The sequence below is a fragment of the Lissotriton helveticus genome, chromosome 4_1, assembly GCF_964261635.1.
Source record: "Lissotriton helveticus chromosome 4_1, aLisHel1.1, whole genome shotgun sequence".
Lineage (NCBI taxonomy): Eukaryota > Metazoa > Chordata > Amphibia > Caudata > Salamandridae > Lissotriton > Lissotriton helveticus.
The window spans coordinates 168,605,738-168,628,982 of NC_136063.1; the positions used below are offsets into that span (position 1 = coordinate 168,605,738).

At 43.6% G+C, this 23,245-nt stretch overlaps 1 protein-coding gene across 3 annotated transcripts in view; it reads left to right on the forward strand.

Annotated features, from left to right (window-relative positions):
* TOP1MT (DNA topoisomerase I mitochondrial) overlaps positions 1-23,245 on the forward strand; it is a 1,348,974-nt gene that overhangs the window by 412,369 nt on the left and 913,360 nt on the right. For all 3 annotated transcript variants that reach the window (XM_078686649.1, XM_078686647.1, XM_078686648.1), the window contains one exon: positions 18,790-18,905. In XM_078686649.1, the coding sequence (XP_078542775.1) occupies positions 18,790-18,905 (116 nt within the window). The remainder of the gene's footprint in view (positions 1-18,789; positions 18,906-23,245) is intronic.

The following is a 23,245-nucleotide window of genomic DNA, read 5'->3' on the forward strand; positions in this document are numbered from 1 at the left end:
GTCTCCAAGTTTGGGGTCCATTTTTATCAAAAGGGAACGCCGGTGGTCTGTGGAAAATCGCACAGTTTTTCATTGCCTAGGAACAATGGTCCTTTGGGACCAACCTGACAAGGATTCCGGGGAGATGAAGGAGCCAGATGTTTTCGCCTCTTCTGCTAGGTCAAGGATCTTGGTTAACGGACCAAGGACATCCAGCAGTTTGTCCTGACAGGACCTCCAGGATCTATTGATGCCTTTCTTGGGATCGAACAAGAATTTGTGCAAAAAGATCGCCATGCGGGTGTCTATTTCTGAAGGTAGGGCGACTTTGCCCTCCAAAGAGGGACAAGGACATTCAGCTCTTAAACAGTTACGGTCGTCCTTCTCCAGGGGCTTCATTATGCACATCGCTAAGTATTCAGCCACTTTGTCTGCCGGGGTCCAGTCCAATGAGCGAGGGTGCACAATCTCATCCAGGTCCAAAATATCTGAGATGTCAAGTAGGGTAGAAGAGTAGGTTGGCTTTGAGGGGCCCGGCTCGGGGTCGTTACTCCCCGAAGGCTGTGAACCAGAAGGGGGGTGTAGTGGTTGCATGTTTCTTTAATGAGCAATGGAATTGTACTATGTAATAGAACCTTGTTGGGAAAGTATTCTGGGATTGTAGAATGTCATCTAGCTTATGACAGTTACCTGTATGATCTGCTGCATGCACCTTTACCTCCTGAAGTACGAGACAATAAATACTTAATTCAACTATCTGAATGTCGTCCTATTAATGAAGAGGTCACCACAAATATGGCAACGAGATGGGCACAACTTGTAACATCAACTTCTACAACCTTTTCTTCTGCTTCGAAAATTCACCATCACCGTTCACTGTTTACTATTTTTCCACTCAACGTGAATCGTGAGTAAACCAAAGGAATTTTCTTGCGGAAGCACCTTCCCTTCTAACTCGTTTGTGGATTACAATGTTGTAGCTCCAACGTTTTTCGTTTATTAACCGTTGATCTGAATTTAAAAAGGGTTACCCTCGCGTGTACACCCATAGTGACTATTTTGGTAAAAAGGCAAAACTAGACTGAAAACCCGATCGTGCTAAGACGATATCTCTTGACTTTGAATACCACCGTGTGAGTCGGTTTGATTAGCTGTGTGCATCTTTTGAAAAGCATGTAACGCTTACCGAATGCACGAGCGCAGCCTCGCTCTTTACAGCTTTGATTTACGCAGCAGCAACGCCTTTGATGACTCAATTCTTCGACGTTACAAGCGTCATTACGCTCGCCACCGCCATCTTGTGGTTGCTAGGACAACACTACCACTGAATCAAAGAGCGTTTTTCTCCAGACTTCGTGTGGTATTTATAACTCATTCTTCTCAAATTTTCAAGCGCTTTCTACTGCAAACAAATTGGTTAACGCATTTTACTTGAAGCTGTTCATTTCTGTTTCATTATTTTAAAATACAAGCAGCGTGAAGTCTATCCTTGAAGCTCATCCTTTTCTTTTTCTTTAAATAATAAAAGACAACAATAAGCGTTTTCCATCAGTTTGCAGAGCACTTTCTTCAGTCTACATTTGGGTATTTATGACTTTCTTTATGTGAAATTTCGAGCGCTTTTCAACAGAAAACAAATCGGATAGCGCATTACATGAAGTGTAAAATTTTTCTTCTTTTCAAGTGCATGCAGCAAGAAATTTATTCTCGAGGCCCATCTGCTTCATTCTCATTCTAAAAAAAAAAAAAAAAGTTTCCTTTATTTTCGCTATTTTTAGCATATATTCTTCTGATTTCGTGACATTGTTGTTTCAAGATGTCTGTCAGCGTGAATGTCGTGATATTCTTTATACACTTTCATTAAAATTGATCTATTGACAATCTTCAAGTTACTCGACGACCTGTTTGATGAACACAACGCTGACACCTATTTGCAAGGATACTTATTTAAATTTTAAATTCTATGCTGAAATTGATGCTGTAACGGATCCCTGACAATACCGCCTGTGTTGGAACGTCTCTGACGTAGTTCTTGAAGGAACTGTATACTGTATGCTCCATCTTAGAATGACCACACATAGAAAACAAACCATCTAACCTGTCAGCATCATCACACATCCCGCCAGCCAGCGTGATAGCATCTTCAAGATTAAGTCTATGTTTATTAACCATTTTGGAAGTATCTTATATTACTAAACCAATTTGTTTTGCAGGTTTAACTTAAAAGAGTTATATGTTACACTACTCGCGTTGTGGAAATATCAGAAGCACTAATGGGAAATAGCAGAAACACTAATGGGAACAGATCATTTTTACTTGTGGCAGAAGTTTCGTGAAGCATCAGTTTAATATTGGGCCATTTTGTAAACTGTGTTTGTAAGAAGTTCCTTATGAATATATAATTCGTACCCCTTTTACATAAAACATTCTTCAGTTAGTGGTTACTTTCATTTCTCAACGGATACTAGAATTGTTTGGTATATTTGGTTTTCCTTTATGAGAACATTATTCACGAAGTGATTTGTTCAAATTTATATGAAAATATTATTCACAAAATGGTTTATTCAAATTTATATGAAAATATTATTCACGAAGTGGTTTGTTCAAATTTATGTGAAAATATCATTCACTAAATGGTTTATTCGAATTTCAATTGTTGCTTCACGAAAGCGTCGAGCAGGAAATGATATTTCGAATAACTGTCTAGTTAGTGTGCTAGACATCAGTCACGAAGGAGTCATTTCTAATAACTAACCAGTTTTCTTTCAGGTATTAGTTTTCTGTAAAACAATCGATTATGTCTCTGAATGATAAGCATTTAGAATATGGTTTCATTGATCACTTTTCATGGGTTTGTAATCGCAAGTCCAAACAAAAACCGAAAAGCAAGATAGCTTGCGTTCAAAAAGATAGTGATAATAATTTATCTTCATCGGAGAATGAGTCTCATGTTAACCTTATAAACAGAAAAGATGTGGTAGTAAACATTACAGGTTCTTCTTCATCTAAACCTTTGTGCCTAGTTTCAGTGGGAGGTATTGTCATCCAGGTTCCTGCGGATACGGGGTCCCCTTACACAATTGTTTCACAAGATATTTGGAGGGATCAGCTTGTTGACAAATTAGGTCCTTGGTTAGAAACCAATGACGTTTCCGCTGAAAGTCACACTGGAATTGACGTTGATTTCTTGGGTTTTAGAACCTTAATTTTTCACTTTAAAGAAAGAAAAGCAATTGGAAAACTGTATGTGGCAAGAGTTGGTCCATCTGTCTTAGGGTGGAAGGACCAAAAATCCTTAGATATCATTCTGAATCCCAACAGCAAGGAAAAAGTCTTGTTTTCCTGTGAGTTTGAGGATACAGAGAAGTGGGCACTTAAGGAACTTCCTGAGGTATTTCCGGAGCGTATGGGAACACTTAAGGGTTTTACTCATAGAATTCATTCGATAGGCCTTTCCAAACAAGTTTGGCAGAAGGAATACCATGACGACACAATTTTGCGTGCAGTCAAGGGTAAAATCGGTAATGGATGGTCAAACGAAGCTAAGGTTGATCCAAAATTGAGGCCATTTTGGGAGGTACGAGACGATTTGAGTGTGGAAATGGATTTTGTTTGCAAGGGAGGAAGGATTGTACCTCCTTCAAGCATAAGAGACAAGATTATCGATGTAGGTCATGAAGGGCACCCAGGAATCTCTCGCACCAAGAGAAACATAAAGGTCTTGTATTGGTGGCCGGAGATTGACATTGATATAGAGAGAAGAATTTGTGAATGTTTCAGTTGTGAAAGAGAAATCCAGAAGACCTTAATTCCTCCGTGGTCGTTAGTGAAGAAATGTGAAATTGCTTTAAGCTACAATAATTTAACTTCTGACTGGGTAGTTGAACATACCAGCAACAGGTCTTTACGGGACAAATTATGGCTTAATTGTTTTAGAGACTCCATTACCTTTGTTGAAAAGACAGGATTGTCTAATCCATGTTCCAAAGCTATGTTATCGCAAGGTAACAAGACGTCAGGAGAAGTGATAAGAAAAGGAGTAGAAGAGGGGACGGGGTATGAGAATCTTGGAACCGATATGTTTGAGGAAGGGAAAACTAGTTTCCATGTTAGAAGAAGATTTAGAAGTAGTAGAGAAAGGGAATTTAGCAACTTAATTTGTATTAGATGTGGTGATTATGCTCAGGCGGTTTCCTTTAAAAAAATGTCCTGCTAGTTCTGCCAAGTGCTGGGAGTGTGGTTTGAGTGGACACTTTTCGCGAATGTGCAACAGAAAGAACAAGAAAATATTAAACAAAAAGGAGGTACATATTCAGTATAAGGGTGATTTTTCTACATCAGGTTGGGACAAAGTGGATTTAGGTGCCTCTAATTTCTCATCATTTAATCCATTTTGTGACATTTCATTGGGTGGAATTATATTACGATTGATGGTAGATTCGGGTTCACCGTTTACTGTGGTGCCACTAGAGATGTGGAAAAGTCACTTTGTGGACAAAATAGGAGGGTGGTTAGTAACCAATGATGTTAATGCCGAAAGATTTACAGGAGGGAGTGTTAATGCCGAAAGTTTTACAGGAGGGAGCGTTGATATTCTAGGGTTTAGAACCCTTGTATTTCGTTTTAAGGGAAAGCCTGCTATGGGAAAATTGTATGTTGCAAGAAATGGTCCACCGGTATTAGGGTGGAAAGACATAAAGTTATTGAACATCAGCCACTGAAATTCCTTAGAAATTAAGGTCGAACCTTTGTAGCCACCTGTTGTAACCACCAGATGTTATATGTTAAGTATAGTTTCTAACAAATGTCTGTAAAAAAAAAAAAAAAAGAAAAGGAAGGCCTAAGCATCGCATAGGTTATGAAGAATACTGTTCGTAGCTTAAATTGTATAGCTAGAGTAGAGGCCAATTTTGATTCAGAAGATATGGAGTATAATAGTAGAGACTTATAATGAGTATTTGTTCTTGTTTTCAAATTTTAAGGAAGGAGATGTGCTAGGTTTTGCAGTTAACCTGGTCTATGTATCCTTTCTTTTAGTTTGGTCTATATATTATTTCTTTTAGTTCCACCCATGTATCAGAAGACAAACTCAAGCAGTTCAGCGTTTGTAAATATTTATTGTTTATTTGTTTTATCTAGTTTTATAAAGAAGGGGGATATGTAGTGGTTGCATGTTTCTTTAATGAGCAATGGAATTGTACTATGTAATAGAACCTTGTTGGGAAAGTATTCTGGGATTGTAGAATGTCATCTAGCTTATGACGGTTACCTGTATGATCTGCTGCATGCACCTTTACCTCCTGGAGTACGAGACAATAAATACTTAATTCAACTATCTGGATGTCGTCCTATTAATGAAGAGGTCACCACAGGGGGCCCCTGGGGGAGACAGGGTTGTGTGGCCAAAAAGGCTTGTTTGAGCCTATCAAATGCAGAGGTGTCGGTCCCAGCATTCCGCGGACGTTTGGGCGGCAGAGGTGACACTGCTAAGGTCGCAGGGAAGGGAGTGGCAGATGGTGGGGCTACCACCGGAACATTAGCCAAAAGCGCTAGCGCCTGATTAATGCGCTGAGTAAGCCGCTCCTCTAAGGGGGCCATGGCTTCCCCCACAGCGCAGTATATTGAGGTGTCCACTGCCTCATAGAACTCCTCATCCCACTGGAGGTTGGTCAGGGCATCATCCCCTCCATAGGAGTCGTCGTCATACTCCTACTCCATGACAACAGGCCAAACAATAGAACAGACCGAGGAGGGTAAGTAATATTAAATTGGTCTAGGCCTCAGACACTGCTGGAAACACTCCAGAATAAGCAAGGCTGGGTGTCAGCCGGTAGATGGGGCGAGACCTAGCCAGTTTCAAATGGGAGAACGAGGTAGAAGCCTCCCTGGCACCCAAGTTAGGTGAAAAAAAAAAGTTTTTTACACGGCAATCCTAAAAAACGCTGGCCTGGGCAGGTGCCTTCAAGCGATCTCACACGCAATAAATACAACCCAGCAGGGCGTAGGAAGCGGTAATACTGACTCCACACAAGTGGCGAGTGGAGCATGAGCTATACAACGAGCGGCTGCCGAGTATGCAAAATGGAGGCGGCACGCTCGCGTAGTTCCTCAGGCCAGCCCACCCACCTACGGAGCTGGTAATTACATAAACAATCAAAACAGCGCACTTAGCTCAAAGAACAAGCCGAATAGCACATGTAGAACAAAGCGTATAGCAAAAACAATAGTGCTAAAACGACAGTTTGCATACAATACATAAGCAATGAGGAAAGCACTTATCTCGGCTACTGAGCAGCGAAGAAAGAGGTGGAAGGGCCAGTCAGGGCAGACTATCCTGCCTTTTTGGCCACTCAACCCTGTCTCCCCCAGGGGCCCCCCTTCTGGTTGATTGATTGATTGATTGATTGATTGTGGGATGGAGTACCCCTATTCGTGCACTATGGACAATGTTCATTGGTTATTTGTTTGAGTACAGTTTTCTCACGGTTTGATGGGAAATGTAGTCTGTTGTTAAAGATTGGCTGCTGTGTAATAAAGTGAAGAATAGAAGGCATAATCCTCGCCTCCAGTCCTGATGAAGAATTACATTTCACAAGGAAACTTTCATTTTATGTAGGCACAGGGAGATTAAGTGACTTGCCCAGAATCACAGGATGTTGAGCTGACGCTGAGACTTGGATCTGGTTCCATATTTCCAAAGTCACCATCTCTGTCCCTTACGCCATGTCCTCTCCCCTGTGAATCATCAGAGATTATGAATTGACTTGCACAGCTAATGATATGGTAATTTCAAAGACCTGACTGACTTGATGAATATAACTTGCAGTTTGTTTTTATTGTACACTGCTTGTTCCGTAATGTGAAAATGTTAGTGTGTAATGCTAATTATTGAATTGGGGCTTTCCCCTGGTCGAATAGTCATTGGAAACAGGCGTTTTGATTAATGGTCCCTTTATACTGTGCTGTCTAGAAACATGTTATTACCCCAAGGTAGCAATTTTTATTGACAGCAAGAGGAATGGATTTTCCTAGTTATTTTTCAGTTGTGAGCACAGTTGAATGTTTGTAGATGATGGTGGTCCTTTCCAGAAGAGTGTTTGATTGACACTGACAGAAAATCATTCCAATTTTGATTGAAATGGCTGATGGGTTTAACTAGTTGAACCACTTCGAACTCCCTATTCCTCAGTAGTATAACTGTAATGTAATGTTGCCTTGGGATTCAGTTGGCACAGTGTTTGTTAAACCACGTGCCTTTATTTTTCGAGAGGATGCATGCAAAGAATAGAAGGGGAGGACTATTTGAAAGAGAAAAAAAATGATAGAACACAGACGTTTTATTGAAGGTCCGTTTTTCATTCCGGTTTTAAGGAATGTAGAGCAGTAGCTGCACTTTTAGTTTGAATCCAGGGAAAATTCCGTTTTTAAATTGATTGATTAATTATATGCTATATGGTCATCCTTCGATTGGAAGCTTTTATGATTTTAAATCCACATTTTATTTGGATTCCTTTTGGGATGCAATTTTAGCATCTTTGATAGGAAATTATACTTGCATTTTAGGAAAAGCACACTGCCTCCTGAGATGTTTTCTGCTAGACAGGCCCCAGATGAAGATGTATTGCGCTCTATATGTAATACTGTTCCTGAATCTGTTGGACACGTTCTATTTCCCTGCTCCAGATATACTGGTATTCGTCACCCATGGATCAAAGCCAAAGGCAGGCTGATTGGGACACGCAGTAGTCAAGCAGCCCTTAGAATTTTCAAATCATATCGGAACCTGGTATATGTATGTGCTGTTGCTAAGTTCTTGGGAAAAATGTTGGTTATTCATGCAAAGGCTCTGGTTATTACTGCATAACCCAAGTATTATCCCGGAGTCTGTAAGGGCAAATATTTCGCCTCCTCGCATAGATTAGTTACCATAAATTTTCATGTGGAATCGTAGCCATTTTTTATTTTATTGCTATATGAATGTTATTGGGATTCAGAAGGACAAGCTATTGTTCAGGTACACTACTTGTATATTACTTTGCAGCCCTTGTTTTTGTGCTCTATTGTGCCTTGTTTGAACGCACAATGGGTGTGTAGAGAGGAGTCTTTTAAATTTTGCTTTGTTTGCTCATTGTGTCCTTGTTTGAAATAATTGCCATTCAATTCTTTTAATCTGGCTTTTCTGATGTTGTGGTTTTTATTTATTATTCTTAAACTAATTGTTCGAGGCATATGAGCTGCAGATCACACACTATGCATAAATCGCCATCTGGTGTTGGGCCCGGGTGTTTGCACTTGTTTTTTGTCTTGTAAAAGTCTATGGAAGTCACGAGATGGGTGACTCCTCCTTTGGATGATAGAGCGCTTTGGCATCGGCTCAATCCTCAGCTTGTTTTTTCCCACCACCGGGCTCGGATGTGTTTCACGCGCTCCAGTTCGGAACCGTCATCGATTCCACTTTTGACGCGCAATCCTTCCCTTTTTGTACAGTATTTTTTTCGATCGCGAAACCCAGTCGACGCGCATCTCTCCAACGTTGAAGTCCTCGATTTCGATCGCCTACGAGGGCCTTCGGGCCTATCTGGGCCTTGGCATCTGGCTCATGGAAAGGACTCCATTCAAGAAGTGTCCTCAAAGTGGGTCGAAGTTTCCCCACACCGATCTGCATGAGGTGTGTAACCTCTGCCTTTCTGCGGAGCACGAGGCCAGAGACTGGGCAGCATGTGCCTCTTTCCGCTCCAAAAATCGTCGACGACATCTTCCAAGAGGGCGTCGACGTACCAGAACAGGAGCGGGTCGAAGAACACCTCATTGAACACCTCCGAAGTTGACTCCGACATCGAAGACCTCACTCTTGCGCAGCGGGTCTTAAGTAAAGACGTCGACCCCGACTCCCTCCATACACCATCGAAAAAGGCTTTGGTCACACCTTCACCTTCGGGCCCAGGTGCACACCGAGAGACTGCTTCCCATGCCCCGCCCTCGGGCTCGGCAAAGAAGCCTATCAAGCCTTCAGGCCACTCAGTCTTGAGTCAGTCTGCCATCGGTACAGAAACACGGTCACCAGCACCCAAAAAGAAACCGCCCTCCTCCTCCGTGCCAATCTCTGCCTCCACATCCAAGCACTCGGCATCGAAAACAACAAGCACCGACCCTTCGACTCTGAAAAACACACTTGGAGCCGGGCAAAAAGCCACTCCCTAAAAGTTTGGAATCACACTCTTCGGAGTTGAAAAAAGCTTCGGAACCGAAAAAACAACCGGTGTCACAGACCAGCACATACTGTAAAACATCACGGTTCCAAGCCAAAATACCACAAAATCGTTCCGGAGTTGGTGCCGCGTAAGGCTGCCGAACCGAAAAAGTAGGCGCCGAAAGACCAACCTCCATCAGAAGAGCTTTTTACACCAGACCCTAAACAAAAGACACTTATAAAACACCCTAAAACTGGTCAGCTCCTTCTAAGTTCAAAGAAGAGACCATTGTATACGCCTGCGCCTACTCCACCACCTAAAAAGCGGGACATTGCCACATCTCCCCTCAAGATCTCTTCTCCATCACCTACTCCACCACCTCCTCCACCACCTCCCCACCACACCCCCACCACACCATTCTCCTACACCATCCCCTCCACCAAGGGATAATGATGATAGCTCCAATGACACGGGGGTTGCAGATGAGGAGCCACTAGGGAACCCTAGTCCACCTTCTTCCCCTGATCCCAGGGACGATTACACCGTGCCAGATGTCCCTAATGTTCCACAGGAGGACGTCTACCCCCTCTAGGCCTTCCCCTCCAGAAGACACAACGGGATTTAATCAGCTACTCTACAGAGCTGCCCAATACCATGGGGTTAACTTACATACAGACCATGTGGAAGAGGATTTCCTAAAGGATAATTTTGATACCTCACAAAGGTCCACCTCTATTTTGCCTATGCTAAAAGGGGTCATCAAGCATGCACCTGAAGTGTTTAAAGATCCTATGAGGGCTAGAGTTATTAACCCAATAGGATCGAGAAAAATTACAAAGCTGCCCCTGCAGACCCAGCCTACATTAAGGGCCCGTACTCTTAGATTCCCTAGTAGTCTCCAATGGTAGGAAAAGGGCCAACTCTCTGGGGACGCTCCACCCCCGATAAACTCTTGGACGCCTCTGGCAAAAGAACAGTGTCACAAGCAGCTAACATATCACGTATCGCCAACACTCAAGCTCCGTTAACCAGGTACGATAGGGCACATTACGATGAGCTAGAGACCCTATTACAGCACCACTTAGACAAATATTAAAACAGGGCCAATTACCTCATACAGGAGGGAAAAAGTATCACTAACAACTCTATTCGGTGTGATCTGGACGTAGCAGATACCGCCTCCAGAGCCGTCAACACAAGTGTCCTTCTGCGTAGACATACTTATCTATGCATTTCAGGTTTTAAACCTGAAGTACAAACTTCCATATTAAACCAGCCATTCAATCAAGAACACTTTTTTAGACCTAATGTAGATTCATCACTTGAAAAAGTTAAAAAAGACACAGACACAGCTAAATCAATGGGAGCCTTGCAATCGCAAGCTCCCAGATGTTCTTTTCCTTGCTCCTACTACAAGGGTACCTCCAGAGGCTACTCCTCTGACAACCCCTCCAGCTCCCACCCAGTCTGCATTCACCCGAGGTTACCAGAGAGGAGGCTACAGAGGCAACAATAACAAAGGTAGAGGCAAGACCAACAATACCTGATCTGCCTCCACCCTACCCAATGTAAATGTAAATGTAGTTGAGCTTATATAGCGCACAGCTACCCGCAGTGGGTTTCCCGGCGCTTGCTTAGGGAACCCTTCCTGGTATTCCCCTGTGAGATAGCAGGGTATCCACAAGGTGAAAGTCAGGCATCCCACCGCGAGGGGCCATTGTGGAGATTAAGCAAGCTATTGCCCAGAGTCGCAGAGTGTGAACCCGTGAGTCGAGGAGGCACCGGGGCGAGAATTATCGAGTCCGTGGAATTTTTAGCCCAAGACCCGCCGAGGCGGGGAATTGAACCCTGGTCCAGGACCGATCTCAGCTTCCGGGTCTGCTGCCTCTAACCCCTGAGCCACACTTCTCCACCCAATGACTTCCCTCCGCTCCCCGGACCATTCCACTCCGGTCGGGGGAAGAATACAACAGTTCCTTCCTATCTGGAACAACATTACCACAGACAGGTGGGTGAGACAAATCGTTTAATCAGGTTACTGTCTGGAACGTACCTCTACTGCCCCAAACATATCACCCAAACAGCGTCCAATGCCGTTAGAACATTTATCACTGCTCAAGCAGGAAGTCATCTCCCTCCTACAAAAGAGTGCAATAGAACCAGTTCCCTTGCACCAACAAAACACAGCAGTTTATCTCTGTATTTTCTCATACCAAAAAAGGACGGCTCTCTGAGACCTATTCTAGACCTCAGACCCCTAAACCTGTACATGCACTCAGACCATTTCCACATGGTCACACTTCAGCAGGTTCTTCCTCTTCTTTCACAAGGCGACTTCCTTACCACTCTAACTCTCAAGGACGCATACTTTCATGTTCCCATTCACACATCTTACAGGAAGTATCTCAGGTTTGTAGTGGACGGTTAACACTACCAATTCCAAGTACACCCTTTCGGAGTCACCACAGCACCCTGGGTATTCACCAAGTGCCTGGCGGTAGTTACAGCGCATCTCAGAAGACAGCACATTCACGTCTTCCCATATCTGGATGACTGGCTAATAAAAGCCAGCTCAAACAGTCAGTTTGTGCATCACACTAGCGCCACTATTCAACTGCTCAACGACTTGGGGTTTACAGTAAACCATGCAAAGTCTCATCTACAATTGTCCCACATACAACAATACCTGGATGCCACAATAAACACCTCAAAAGCACTTGCTTATCCCAGTCCAGCCAGGATAGCAAGCATGCAAACCATCATAACCAAATTTCAGCCTCAAAACTCTCTTCCAGCTCGAGTGTTCATGCAGCTCATAGGGAGGATGGCCTCTCGCATATTCATAGTGCCTCACGCAAGACTCCAGATGCGTCCTCTCCTTAAGTGCCTAGTACGACAATGGAACCAGGCTCAAGGTCAGCTAACATGTTTGTTGTTGTAATACTTTATTAGATAGGACAAACATACAAAATACATAAAAACAATCTGCCCAATAGTATTATATTTCCAGCAGAACAGCACAAGACAATTAAAAAAGGAAAAAGAAGGGTTTTAAAACAATACAATCATCCTAAATAGCTTTTATACATTGCCCAACAACCTAGGGCGGATTATCCAAGCACCCGCGAGGTATTTTGCAACCCCACAGACGATATACATAGAGGCAGTGTTGGTTAGCATAATTCGCAGGGCTGATCTATGATCCTTCACACCCAAAACCCTACACACTGGTTTCAACCATTTATTCCTAACATGCTTATAGGCTATGCATGCGAATAGAAAGTGGCCCAGGGTTTCCTCCGGGCAACTACAACCTGGGCAATTTAAGTCATGCACCCCCTTGCTTTTCCAACCTTCCATAAATTTCTTAAGGGGCAGAGTACCGTATCTCAGCTTCAAAAACAAAGTCCTGTCTCTAGGTAGCTGGATAAAGTCCAGGAAGGGTTCCAGCTTACAAGTTGGTTTATGATCAAGGAAGTTGGTCGTCAGGGTTCCCAATTTGGGTTTGACATAAACCTTGGCCTCAACCCAGTCCCAGTATAATTTTTTGACAATTTGTTTAGCAGGTGGACATTGCGAGGCCCAAGACTCTCCCAAGCCTATAGATGTTGCCAACAATTTAAGGTTGTTAAGCCACTTTATCTTGTTGTTGACATTTAGGGATATTAGTTCGTCCAGCACTCAAGCATATTCTGTTAATTCTTGAGTCCTTCTAAGGCGCACCCAAAATAACAGCGGCCTAAGATGGACTTTATCAGAAATTGGTTTTTTACCCATGTCAAAAAATAATGGTAACAAAGGGGTTGACACTGGGAGTGATACCAAATCTCTAATGAACTTATTCTCTGCGGATGTCAGGGCCTTAATATTTTCGGTACCCCATAGTTCAGAACCGTAAACTGCCGAGGCTACAGCATTCCCTCCATAAACTGCCAAGGCTGGGGCAACCGGTCTGCTGATGGAGAGGCGCTGGTTCTTTAGTATCGCTCCAGAGACCCTTTTGAGATTAAGTACCATTTTAGGTATATGAGAGCCCCAGGACATATTGTTGGATAGCCTAACCCCCAGGTAGTCTAATTCATTCACCACCTCCAGATGGGACCCGAACAATGTAATGTGTACCTTCCTAACCTTTCTATTAGCAGATAAAACCACTAGCTTTGTTTTCAAGGTATTTCTCGATAGACCGCGCTCTTTACAAAAGAGAGCGAAACGGTCAAGCAGTTTTTGCAGGCCCTTCGGGGTCTTAGACATCAGGAGGGTATCGTCCGCAAAGAGGAGTGAGGGGGTCTTCTCTCCGGCAAGGACAGGCGCGTCCGCAGGGTCCTCCCTCAAATGGTCCACCACCCCATTTATAAAAAGGGAGAATAGCGTTGGGGCCATCACGCATCCCTGCCGCACCCCTCTGTTGACTGATACCCTCCCTGTCAATTGCCCCTGACTCCCCCACCTTATCCTTGCAAAATTGTCCTCATGGAGCTTAATGACAAATTGCAGCAGATAGCTTGGGAACCCCATGGACAATAATACCTTCCATAATTTAGCTCGTGGAATAACATCAAATGCGGTTTTAAGATCAATGAAAGCCAAATAGAGGCTGCCCTTATTGATAGATACTGACTTCCAAATACCGCACAGAACCGAAACACCTGGTCCATTGCACCCACATTCCGCCTAAACCCGGCCTGAAAATGTGTTAATACACCTTCATCCATAAGCCATGTCTCTACTCTACTTATAATGACCCTGCCAACTACCTTTTGGATGGTATCAATTAAACTAATTGGTCTGTAGTTGGCAGGGTCCTCTCTATCACCTTTTTTATAAATTGTGATTACCTCCGCCCCTTTCCAAGATTCCGGGACGGGATGGCCTAACTGGATTAAATTCATTAGGCATGCTATAAAGTCTGCCCAAATTAGGGGGTCGTAAGAAAATAAGTCTCCAGGCAAGCCATCTGGACCAGCTGCCTTGCCTGGGAGGATATTGGAAATAGCATCTCGGACCTCTCGCGGGGAGAATGGGACCGCTTCAGTAAGAGAGTCTGTTCTTAGGTGGGACAAGGGTAATGGTGTTGGGTTAGCTTGAGCAACATCATCAAAATATAATTTTGAAAAATGGGCATGCCATTGCTGTTCATTAATATGATTTAAATTAGGGTCAACTCCTCTAAGGTCTAAAATATTAATTAATTTCCAAAAAATGACTGAATTCTTTCCACAGGCCGCGATTTTAAGCTGCTGCCAATGGTCCTCCTCCCAGTTTTTTTTTTGCTAGTAAAATGGTGCTGCGGTAGTCCGTCCTGGCCAGTCTCACTGCTATGGGGTCTTTCGATTTTATAGCTAAAGCAATAGCCTTCCTTTTGTTTCTACAAATTGCTGTGTACCAAGGATTAGTCTTTGGGGGTCTAGGATCAGCCGGTGGATTCCCCTTAGAGTTTTTAAGGAAATACTTTCCTATTTCTACTGTGAAATATTGTTATTGAGCCAATAATTCCGACTCCGAAATGTTTAGATTGGCCAAATCCATCACTGCAAGACGGGAAGTTTCGGCTATAACTAGCTCTTTGATACAGTTAAGTTTCCCCTCTTCGCACTTAACCACATCCCATCTTAGTTACCTGTTGCAGTTAGAAGGAAATACCTCCTTGGTGATCAACTTCGGCCCCACGCTCTCACATAACCCATTGTTTAAATTGATTCCCATACACAAAGGGTTATGATCGCTGTCTGAGGACTGCCTGACCTCCATATCTACAAGATTGGCCCAGGAATGGACGTCTAAAAAGATGTAATCAATTCGCGATGGGGAACCTATCCTATTGTAGGTCATCGCCCCATTGCGATCAGAGATGGGTCCGCCCATTGAGCGCCCGTAAGTTATGGTCCAAAGCCAGAGCATTCAGCTGGATTGCTCTGGCGGACCATTTCCTAATGGGAGCCAATACTAGAGGGGGTATAGAATGTCTCCAGTCCTCCGAGCTCCAACCCAATATGTCCTCATCATCCAGGGGTTCAAATGTGCAGTTAAAATCGCCCCCCACCAGGATTTTTGACCCAGGAGGCAGTTCTGATATTTTAGTATCTAACAGCTCTATTATTGGCGAAGTTTGGCCACCCTGTGCCCCTCTTGCATAGACACAACAAAATGTATAATACCCCCATGGGGGCTTTTCAGAGAAATATGCAAAATATCATTGGAGGGGACACTGTACATAGTGACCACATAGTTTAAATTTACTTTCACCCATATGAGAAGGCCACCAGACTGGCGACCTTTCCCTGAGGAGACTGCCGGAACGTGATAGGTGGAGTACCCATTTTTGTATTGCGGGGACAGACACCAGGTTTCCTGAAACATGCAGATGTGGAAGGGATCAATAAAATCATTCCAGTCTGGAATTGTAAGGTGTTTCTTAAGCCCTGCTATGTTCCAGGAGAGAATATTAATAGGAGTAATGGCTGGAGTCGGTACAGTAGTTAAGTGAGTGGCACCCGCTTCCTCTTCACTAAAACTAGAGCCGCAAAACTCCAAGTGTACTTGGCCCTCCCTAGCACTACCAGCTTCAGCCCCTGGACGGTCTAGCGCGTCCCTCAAAACTTCTTTACCCGGTGAATTTGCGTATGTAAAGTCATCTTCGACTTCACTTAGACTATGGCTACAGGTTTCCACGTATACTGGGCCCTCCCTAGCACTATCCACATCAAACCCTGGATCATCCAACATTTCCCTCAGAGCTACATTACCCGGTAAAAGAGCTGGGAGTCAGTCAACTGCTTCCAACCCACATGTTTGGTGTTGGTAGACTGTCTCACTCATCGCTCTCTGCAGTGGTGGAACACCAAAAACCTTTCCAAAGGGCGACCGTTCATAGAGCCAATTCCACAGATTGTCATGACAGCGGACGCATCGCTCTCCGGCTGGGGAGCTCCTCTATTACATCACACCATGCAGGCAGGTGGACTCCTCAACACAAGTTACTCCACATTAACCACCTGGAGTTACTAGCCATATTCCTGGCCCTAAATGCTTTTCAGAAACAAATATCAAGCAAAGCTGTCCTAGTCCGCACCGACAACATGACCGCAATGTACTACATATGGAAACAAGGCGGGACACACTCCCTACAACTTTCCCAACTAGCACAAAACATATGAAGAAGGGATATTCCCCAGCACATTTTTCTCCTAGCCCAACACGTTCCAGGAGTCCAGAACAAGATAGCAGATCTGTTAAGTCGTCAAACGCAACAGATTCACGAATGGGAACTTCATCTGAAAGTTCTTCAACAGTTTATCCACATGAGGGGACAACCAGAGGTAGATCTCTTCGCTACACACAAACGCCAAATGCCCAAGCTTCGCCGCCAGATATCCACACACACTGTCCAAAGGCAATGCGATATGGATGAATTGGTCAGGCAGATATTGCGTACGCTTTTCCGCCCCTCCCACTCATTCCACTGGTGGTGCGCAAACTGCAGCAACACTCACTGAATCTCATCCATGTTGCTCCAACATGGGCTAGATAATGGTGGTACACCACATTACTGGAACTATCTGTAGTCCCACACCAAAAACTACAACTCTCCCCACGCCTCCTAACCCAGAACCTTGGAGAGATCAGATACCCGGACCCAGCACAGCTCAACCTAGCGATCTGGCTCCTGAGGTCTTAGAGTTTGGTTACCTTGACTTTCCCCCTGACTGTATGAACGTTATCAGAGAGGCTAGACACCCCACCACTACAGCATGCTATGCAGCCAAGTGGAAAAGATTTGTAATATACTGTAACAACAATATCAGATGTGTCTATTCAACACATCGTATATTATCTATTACACCTTCAAAGGTCTAATCTAGCATACACATCAATTACGTTACACCTAGCTGCCATAAAAGCCTACTTACAAAATAAGCAGCACTTATCACTATTCAGAGTACCTGCCATCAAAGCTTTTATGGAAGGTCTCAAAAGAATAATTCCTCCCAGGGTACCACCCTCACCGGAATGGAATTTGAACATTGTTCTCACAAGACTAATGGGCCCTCCATTCGAACCGCAGCATAAATGTGAATTACAATTTCTTACATGGAAAGTTGCTTTCTTTGTGGCCATTACTTCCCTTGGAAGAGTTAGTGAGCTACAAGCACTCACTATTCAAGAACCTATCTCATGACTTCCAAACGCTTTTACATGACAAAAACAAGTGCAAACATCCGGGCCCAACACCAGATGGCGATCTATGCATAGTGTGTGGATCTGCAGCTCTACATGGTAAGAACAGATGCATACTGGTAAGTAGCATTTTCCTTTTGTTACTTATTTATACAGCTTTTTATTGCATGACTATCTCTGTATTTATTGTATGCTTTTATCACTTATATTGTCGAAAAAAACAAATGGAAATAATGAATCTCCTTGATGTTTCCCCACACACACACATACAGCATATCTACCTTCACTCACAGCAGAGTTTCTTGGGGAGAAACCATGAGTAATTATGTTAAACTTGGTTCGGTATGTAATAAGGCAGGTGAGAATTTTTTAACTGTGCAGTATTAGAAGAGTTTACAAAAAAGAGCTGTGAATCAGTTGTTACAATGTCGGAATCTGATGTGTTGACTCTACAGTGCGCTTATAATATTCCCTTGTGTCTGGAGGGCTTTCTTCGCACTCCTCTCTCCCTACGGAGGTGGAAGGGTGTAGATTACATGTTACGTGCCCTTCCCAGTCTGGCCTTAGGGTGATTGTGGCAGAAGTACTACTGGACTGGTTATAGGATAGAGGCATGGCCAAAACCTTATTCGTTCCCTGATAAAGCCCCCCCCCCCCAACTCCCCTCCATATACTCCCTTCCCTGGGTGACCCAGAAAGACTGCTGGGACATCTATTAGTTGGGACATGACTCCCGCCCCCTTCCCCCCTCCCCAAGAGCTTAATTGTTTTATGGCAGGAATGACTCTAGCCTATGCCTATGATGTCACCACCCTACTGCACCCACCCACCACAAACGTTATCCCTGGTGTCTAGTGAGTGGATCCAGGCTTATACCCATAGCCCTCCAGAGGCTATCCCCAAACAGGGATTCACTTAGAATAGGTACTGCTAGAAAGGAGACATTCGCTCCAACTAGTTTATCTTCAAATCAGTGTCACGCTGCGTTACAACCACACGGATTAAAAAAAAAAGCAATAAAGTATAATCTTGGGATGATTCAAGGCAGCTATTCCCCTTTCACTTGACATTATTTTTTTTAAAACAAACTCGTTCTGGTGCCTGCACCAGAGCGATTTCTTTTAGTATTTCGATGGCTGAACCTATCGCGTTCTCTGCACTCTGATCGTATTGCATTGGATGTGAATAGCCCGCCCTCCACAATTAGGTGGTTAAATGCACTGTCTACGTTTGGGACTAGTGAACTGCAGGGAAGGAAGTCCGAGTGATACTAGGCCTCAAATTCGCCAAAATGTGTATTTTATAGGAACATGTAATTTCTACAAAATATTGAAAATATTTCAGAGGTTGGAAACTTAAGTTATGTATTTTTTTTATTAAACATCCCTGCTGTTAAGAGAAATGCTATACACACTAAAGTGAAATTTCGTTTCACTATCAGGTGGGAAGAAGAAAATTATGAAGATGGTGTGAAATGGAAATTTCTGGAGCACAAAGGTCCATATTTTGCACCTCCATATGAGCCACTTCCAGAAGATGTTAATTTCTATTACGATGGTGAGTGAATTGTTTTGATTATTGGCTCTTCTTTTAGAGTGTGTCTTTGTTATGAACCTCATCAGTCTAAGTTCCAGGATTTTTCCTCATTCAATACCAATCGAGGACGGATGAAAACTAGCTTTTCTCTATACAATTGGGGCCCATTTTAGATTTGCGATTATTTATTTATTATTATTTTTATTAAGGTATAAATCAGGGCGAAAATACATACATCAAGATTCGTTATTAGCTGTGAACACATCAAAGTTACAGAGCAACACTACACATTGTCACTACCATATATTAAGACAAATCCACACATATAACCCCGTTTCCCCTCCACCCATGTCAGTACATCCCTACTACGGGGAGAAAACCTCTGCACCAATTTCCGGCAGATCACAGATGTATCCTCTAAACTTGTTCTAGATTTGCGATTATTGTTGCAGTTCCATTCATTTTGTTTATTTTTTCTTTTACTTGCCAACACCAGCCTCATTTGTCTTGTGCTGCCAGGCTTTCTCACACTTACGTGGAACCCACTCTTGAGTGACACTTGGAGCCATGCGATTCTCCACTTTGTTGATAACCCCTTCGCTGCTAGGCCTTTTCCCCTCCTGTGCTGAGGCTTTTTTTGGCGTTTTGGAGTAGTGCGCGCTTAGGCCCTTGTAACTTTTTGACCACATAAGGTATCCACGCCAAATTTGCGTCCTTTTCTTCCAACATCATGTGGATTCTAAAGGCGCCCAGGGTTTGTGGATTCCCTTGGAGGGGGCCCAGAAATTAACCAAAATATAGTGATTTTTTTGTTTTTTTCAGAAAAATGGGAAAAACGGGCTGCAAATGAAAGCCTCTGGGTGTTTCCCTGAAAATGGTATCACAAAAGGGTTTGTGGGGCTGAAATCTCCATTTTCTCAGCTTTCAGGGAATGACAGACTTTTGTCAGAGAACCGAAATTTTTCACTCAGTTTTGGCATTTTTCTGGGACATAGCCTATTTTTGCTATTTTTAGAGCTTTCCACCTCCTTCCAGTTAATGGTAGAAATGAGTTTGAAAGCAATAATGGATCCTGGAAAGCTTTACATTTTCGAAAAGTAGACAAAATTCTGAATTCAGAAAGGGGTCATTTGTCTAAATCCATGAAGGTTTCGTTATAGAAACTAACAGTTAGATATTGGAATATTTGAAATTTTGTTGAAAAAAACAGCCTTTTGTCTCAACGTTTTCACCTATAACTTTTTCTAATTTTGACAGCTCTTGGAAAGCAATATACCGTTACATCCGTTAGACCTTCCTGGTTGTGGGGATATATAGGACTTGTAGTTTCACTAAGAACCCGACGAACCCAGATCCAAAAACTGAGCAGCAACTTGCAATGGTATTTTTTCATTTACTGGGTATAGTGCACTTTGTCTTGGAAAATGTATACATGGAATAATCTGTATGAAAGACACCTATGTATTTCTGAATTGGGTACAAATTATAGAGTTCAGAAACAGTATATAATTGCACATTTTCAAAGTTGGGAATACTCATACTAGCATGAGAATTATTGGTCATTTTTCATAAAGATTTTTTTTTACACAATGTCTTTCATTCAAAGGGAGAAATCCATGAAAGCTCAATTGGTAATAACAGTTGATTTACAAATCTGAATTACCCCAAGTGTCCCGATAAAAACGGTACCTCACTTGTGTGGGTCGGCCTTGTGCCTGCGACAGGAAACGGCGCAAAATGCAACGTGGTCACACCTAAATTTAGCAGTTACAAATTGACCCTTTTTTGGCAAAGTGCCTACCTGTAGTTTTTGCACCCTAGCTCTGCCGGCACCTAGGGAAACCTAGGAAACCTATACATTTTTGAAAACTAGACACCCAGGGGAATTCAGGATGGGGTGACTCGCCTGCCTACCCCCAGGGTTTGTTACCCAGAATCCCTTGAAAACATAAAAATTTGATAAAAAAAACACATTTTCCTCACATTTCTGTGGTGGAAAGTTCTGGAATCTGCGTGGATCAACAAATTTTCACTCACCCAGCGTGGCCCCAGGTCTCCCGAAAAAAATGGTACCTCACTTGCGTGGGTAGGCATAGTGGCTGCGACATGAAACAGCGCAAAACGCAGCATGGTCGCACCTCAATTTCCCAGTGAAATTTAGCACGATTCGGACAAAAAGACTACCTTTTGTTTTTGCGCCGTAGCTCTGCCAGCACCTAGGGAAACCTAGCAAACCTATACATTTTTGAAAACTAGACACCCAGGGCAATTCAGGATGGGGTGACTCGCCTGCCCACCCCCAGGTTTTGTTACCCAGAATCCCTTGCAAACATAAAAATTTGACCAAAAAAACACATTTTCCTCACATTTCTGTGGTGGAAAGTTCTGGAATCTGCGTGGATCAACAAATTTCCACCAACCCAGCGTGCCCCCAGGTCTCCCAAAAAAAATGGTACCTCACTTGCGTGGGTAGGCATAGTGGCTGCGACATGAAACAGTGCAAAACGCAGCATGGTCGCACCTCAATTTCCCAGTGAAATTTAGCACGATTCGGACAAAAAGACTACCTTTTGTTTTTGCGCCGTAGCTCTGCCAGCACCTAGGGAAACCTAGCAAACCTATACATTTTTGAAAACTAGACACCCAGGGCAATTCAGGATGGGGTGACTCGCTTGCCCACCCCCAGGTTTTGTTACCCAGAATCCCTTGAAAACATAAAAATTTTACCAAAAAAACACATTTTCCTCACATTTCTGTGGTGGAAAGTTCTGGAATCTGCGTGGATCAACAAATTTCCACCCACCCAGCGTGCCCCCAGGTCTCCCAAAAAAAATGGTACCTCACTTGCGTGGGTAGGCATAGTGGCTGCGACATGAAACAGTGCAAAACGCAGCATGGTCGCACCTCAATTTCCCAGTGAAATTTAGCACGATTCGGACAAAAAGACTACCTTTTGTTTTTGCGCCGTAGCTCTGCCAGCACCTAGGGAAACCTAGCAAACCTATACATTTTTGAAAACTAGACACCCAGGGGAATTCAGGATGGGGTGACTCGCCTGCCTACCCCCAGGTTTTGTTACCCAGAATCCCTTGAAAACATAAAAATTTGACCAAAAAACCCCATTTTCCTCACATTTCTGTGGTGGAAAGTTCTGGAATCTGCGTGGATCAACAAATTTCCACCCACCCAGCGTGCCCCCAGGTCTCCCGAAAAAAATGGTACCTCACTTGCGTGGGTAGACATAGTGGCTGCAACAGGAAACGGTTCAAATCGTACGGTGGTGAATTTACATTACCTTATTGCAAAACTACCTTGATTTTGGGGGGGGGCATCTGAGTTTGTGGCCCGGGGCTCGGTGGTATTCTTTGCAAAGTAGCAAACCCAAACAGTTCTGAAAACTAGACACCCGGGGGAGTCCAGGGAGGTATGTCATGCATGGGTCCCCCAATGTTTTCCTACCCAGAACTCTCTGCAAACCTTAAAATTAGGTAAAAATTGCACTTTTCCAAACTTTTTGGCGTGGGATCGCCGGGCCGGCAAAAAAGTCATACCACCCTGCGTTCCCCTTGTTCTCCCGAGTAAAAGGATACCTCACTTGTGTGGGTGCCCCAAAGCAGAATACGCCAAAAATGAATTTTGAAAAAAGTAGTTTTTACTCATATTTACGTTTTACAAATTAAGCACCCCAGCCTAAGTCACATGCCTTTGGCCCACCCACACAAGTGAGGTATCATTTTACTCGGGAAAACAAGGGAAACACTGGGTGGTAGGACATTTGTTCCGGCAGCGAGATCCCACCCAAAAAAGTATGGAAAAGTGGGTTTTTTGACCAAAATTTCAGGTTTGCAGGGGTTTCTGGGTAGGAAAACATTGGGGGACCCACGCATGCCATACCACCCTGGACTCCCCCGGGTGTCTAGTTCTCAGAACTGTTTGGGTTTGGTAGTTTCCAAAGATGCCTGCCAAGCCCCGGGCCAAAAGCTCAGGTGACCCCCTCAAAAAATAAGATTATTTTGCTAAAGGTAATGTTTTCGTCTCCACAGTATGAATTGGGCCTTTTCATAAAGCAGCCGCTATGCCTACCCACGCAAGTGAGGTACCATTTTTATCGGGAGACCTTGGGGAACGCTGGGTGGGAGGTAATTTGTGTGTGCCCAGTGATGCCACGCTTTCCCACACTAAAACGTGTGAAAAAACTGATTTTTTCCATGCAAAAAATGAGGTTTGCAAGGGATTCTGGGTAAAGGAACGTTGGAGGATCCACGCAAGCCATACCTCCTTGGAAGCCCCCGGTTGTCTACTTTTCAGAAATGTGTGGGATTGGTAGGTTTCCCTAGATGGCTGTCTCGCACGGGGCCAAA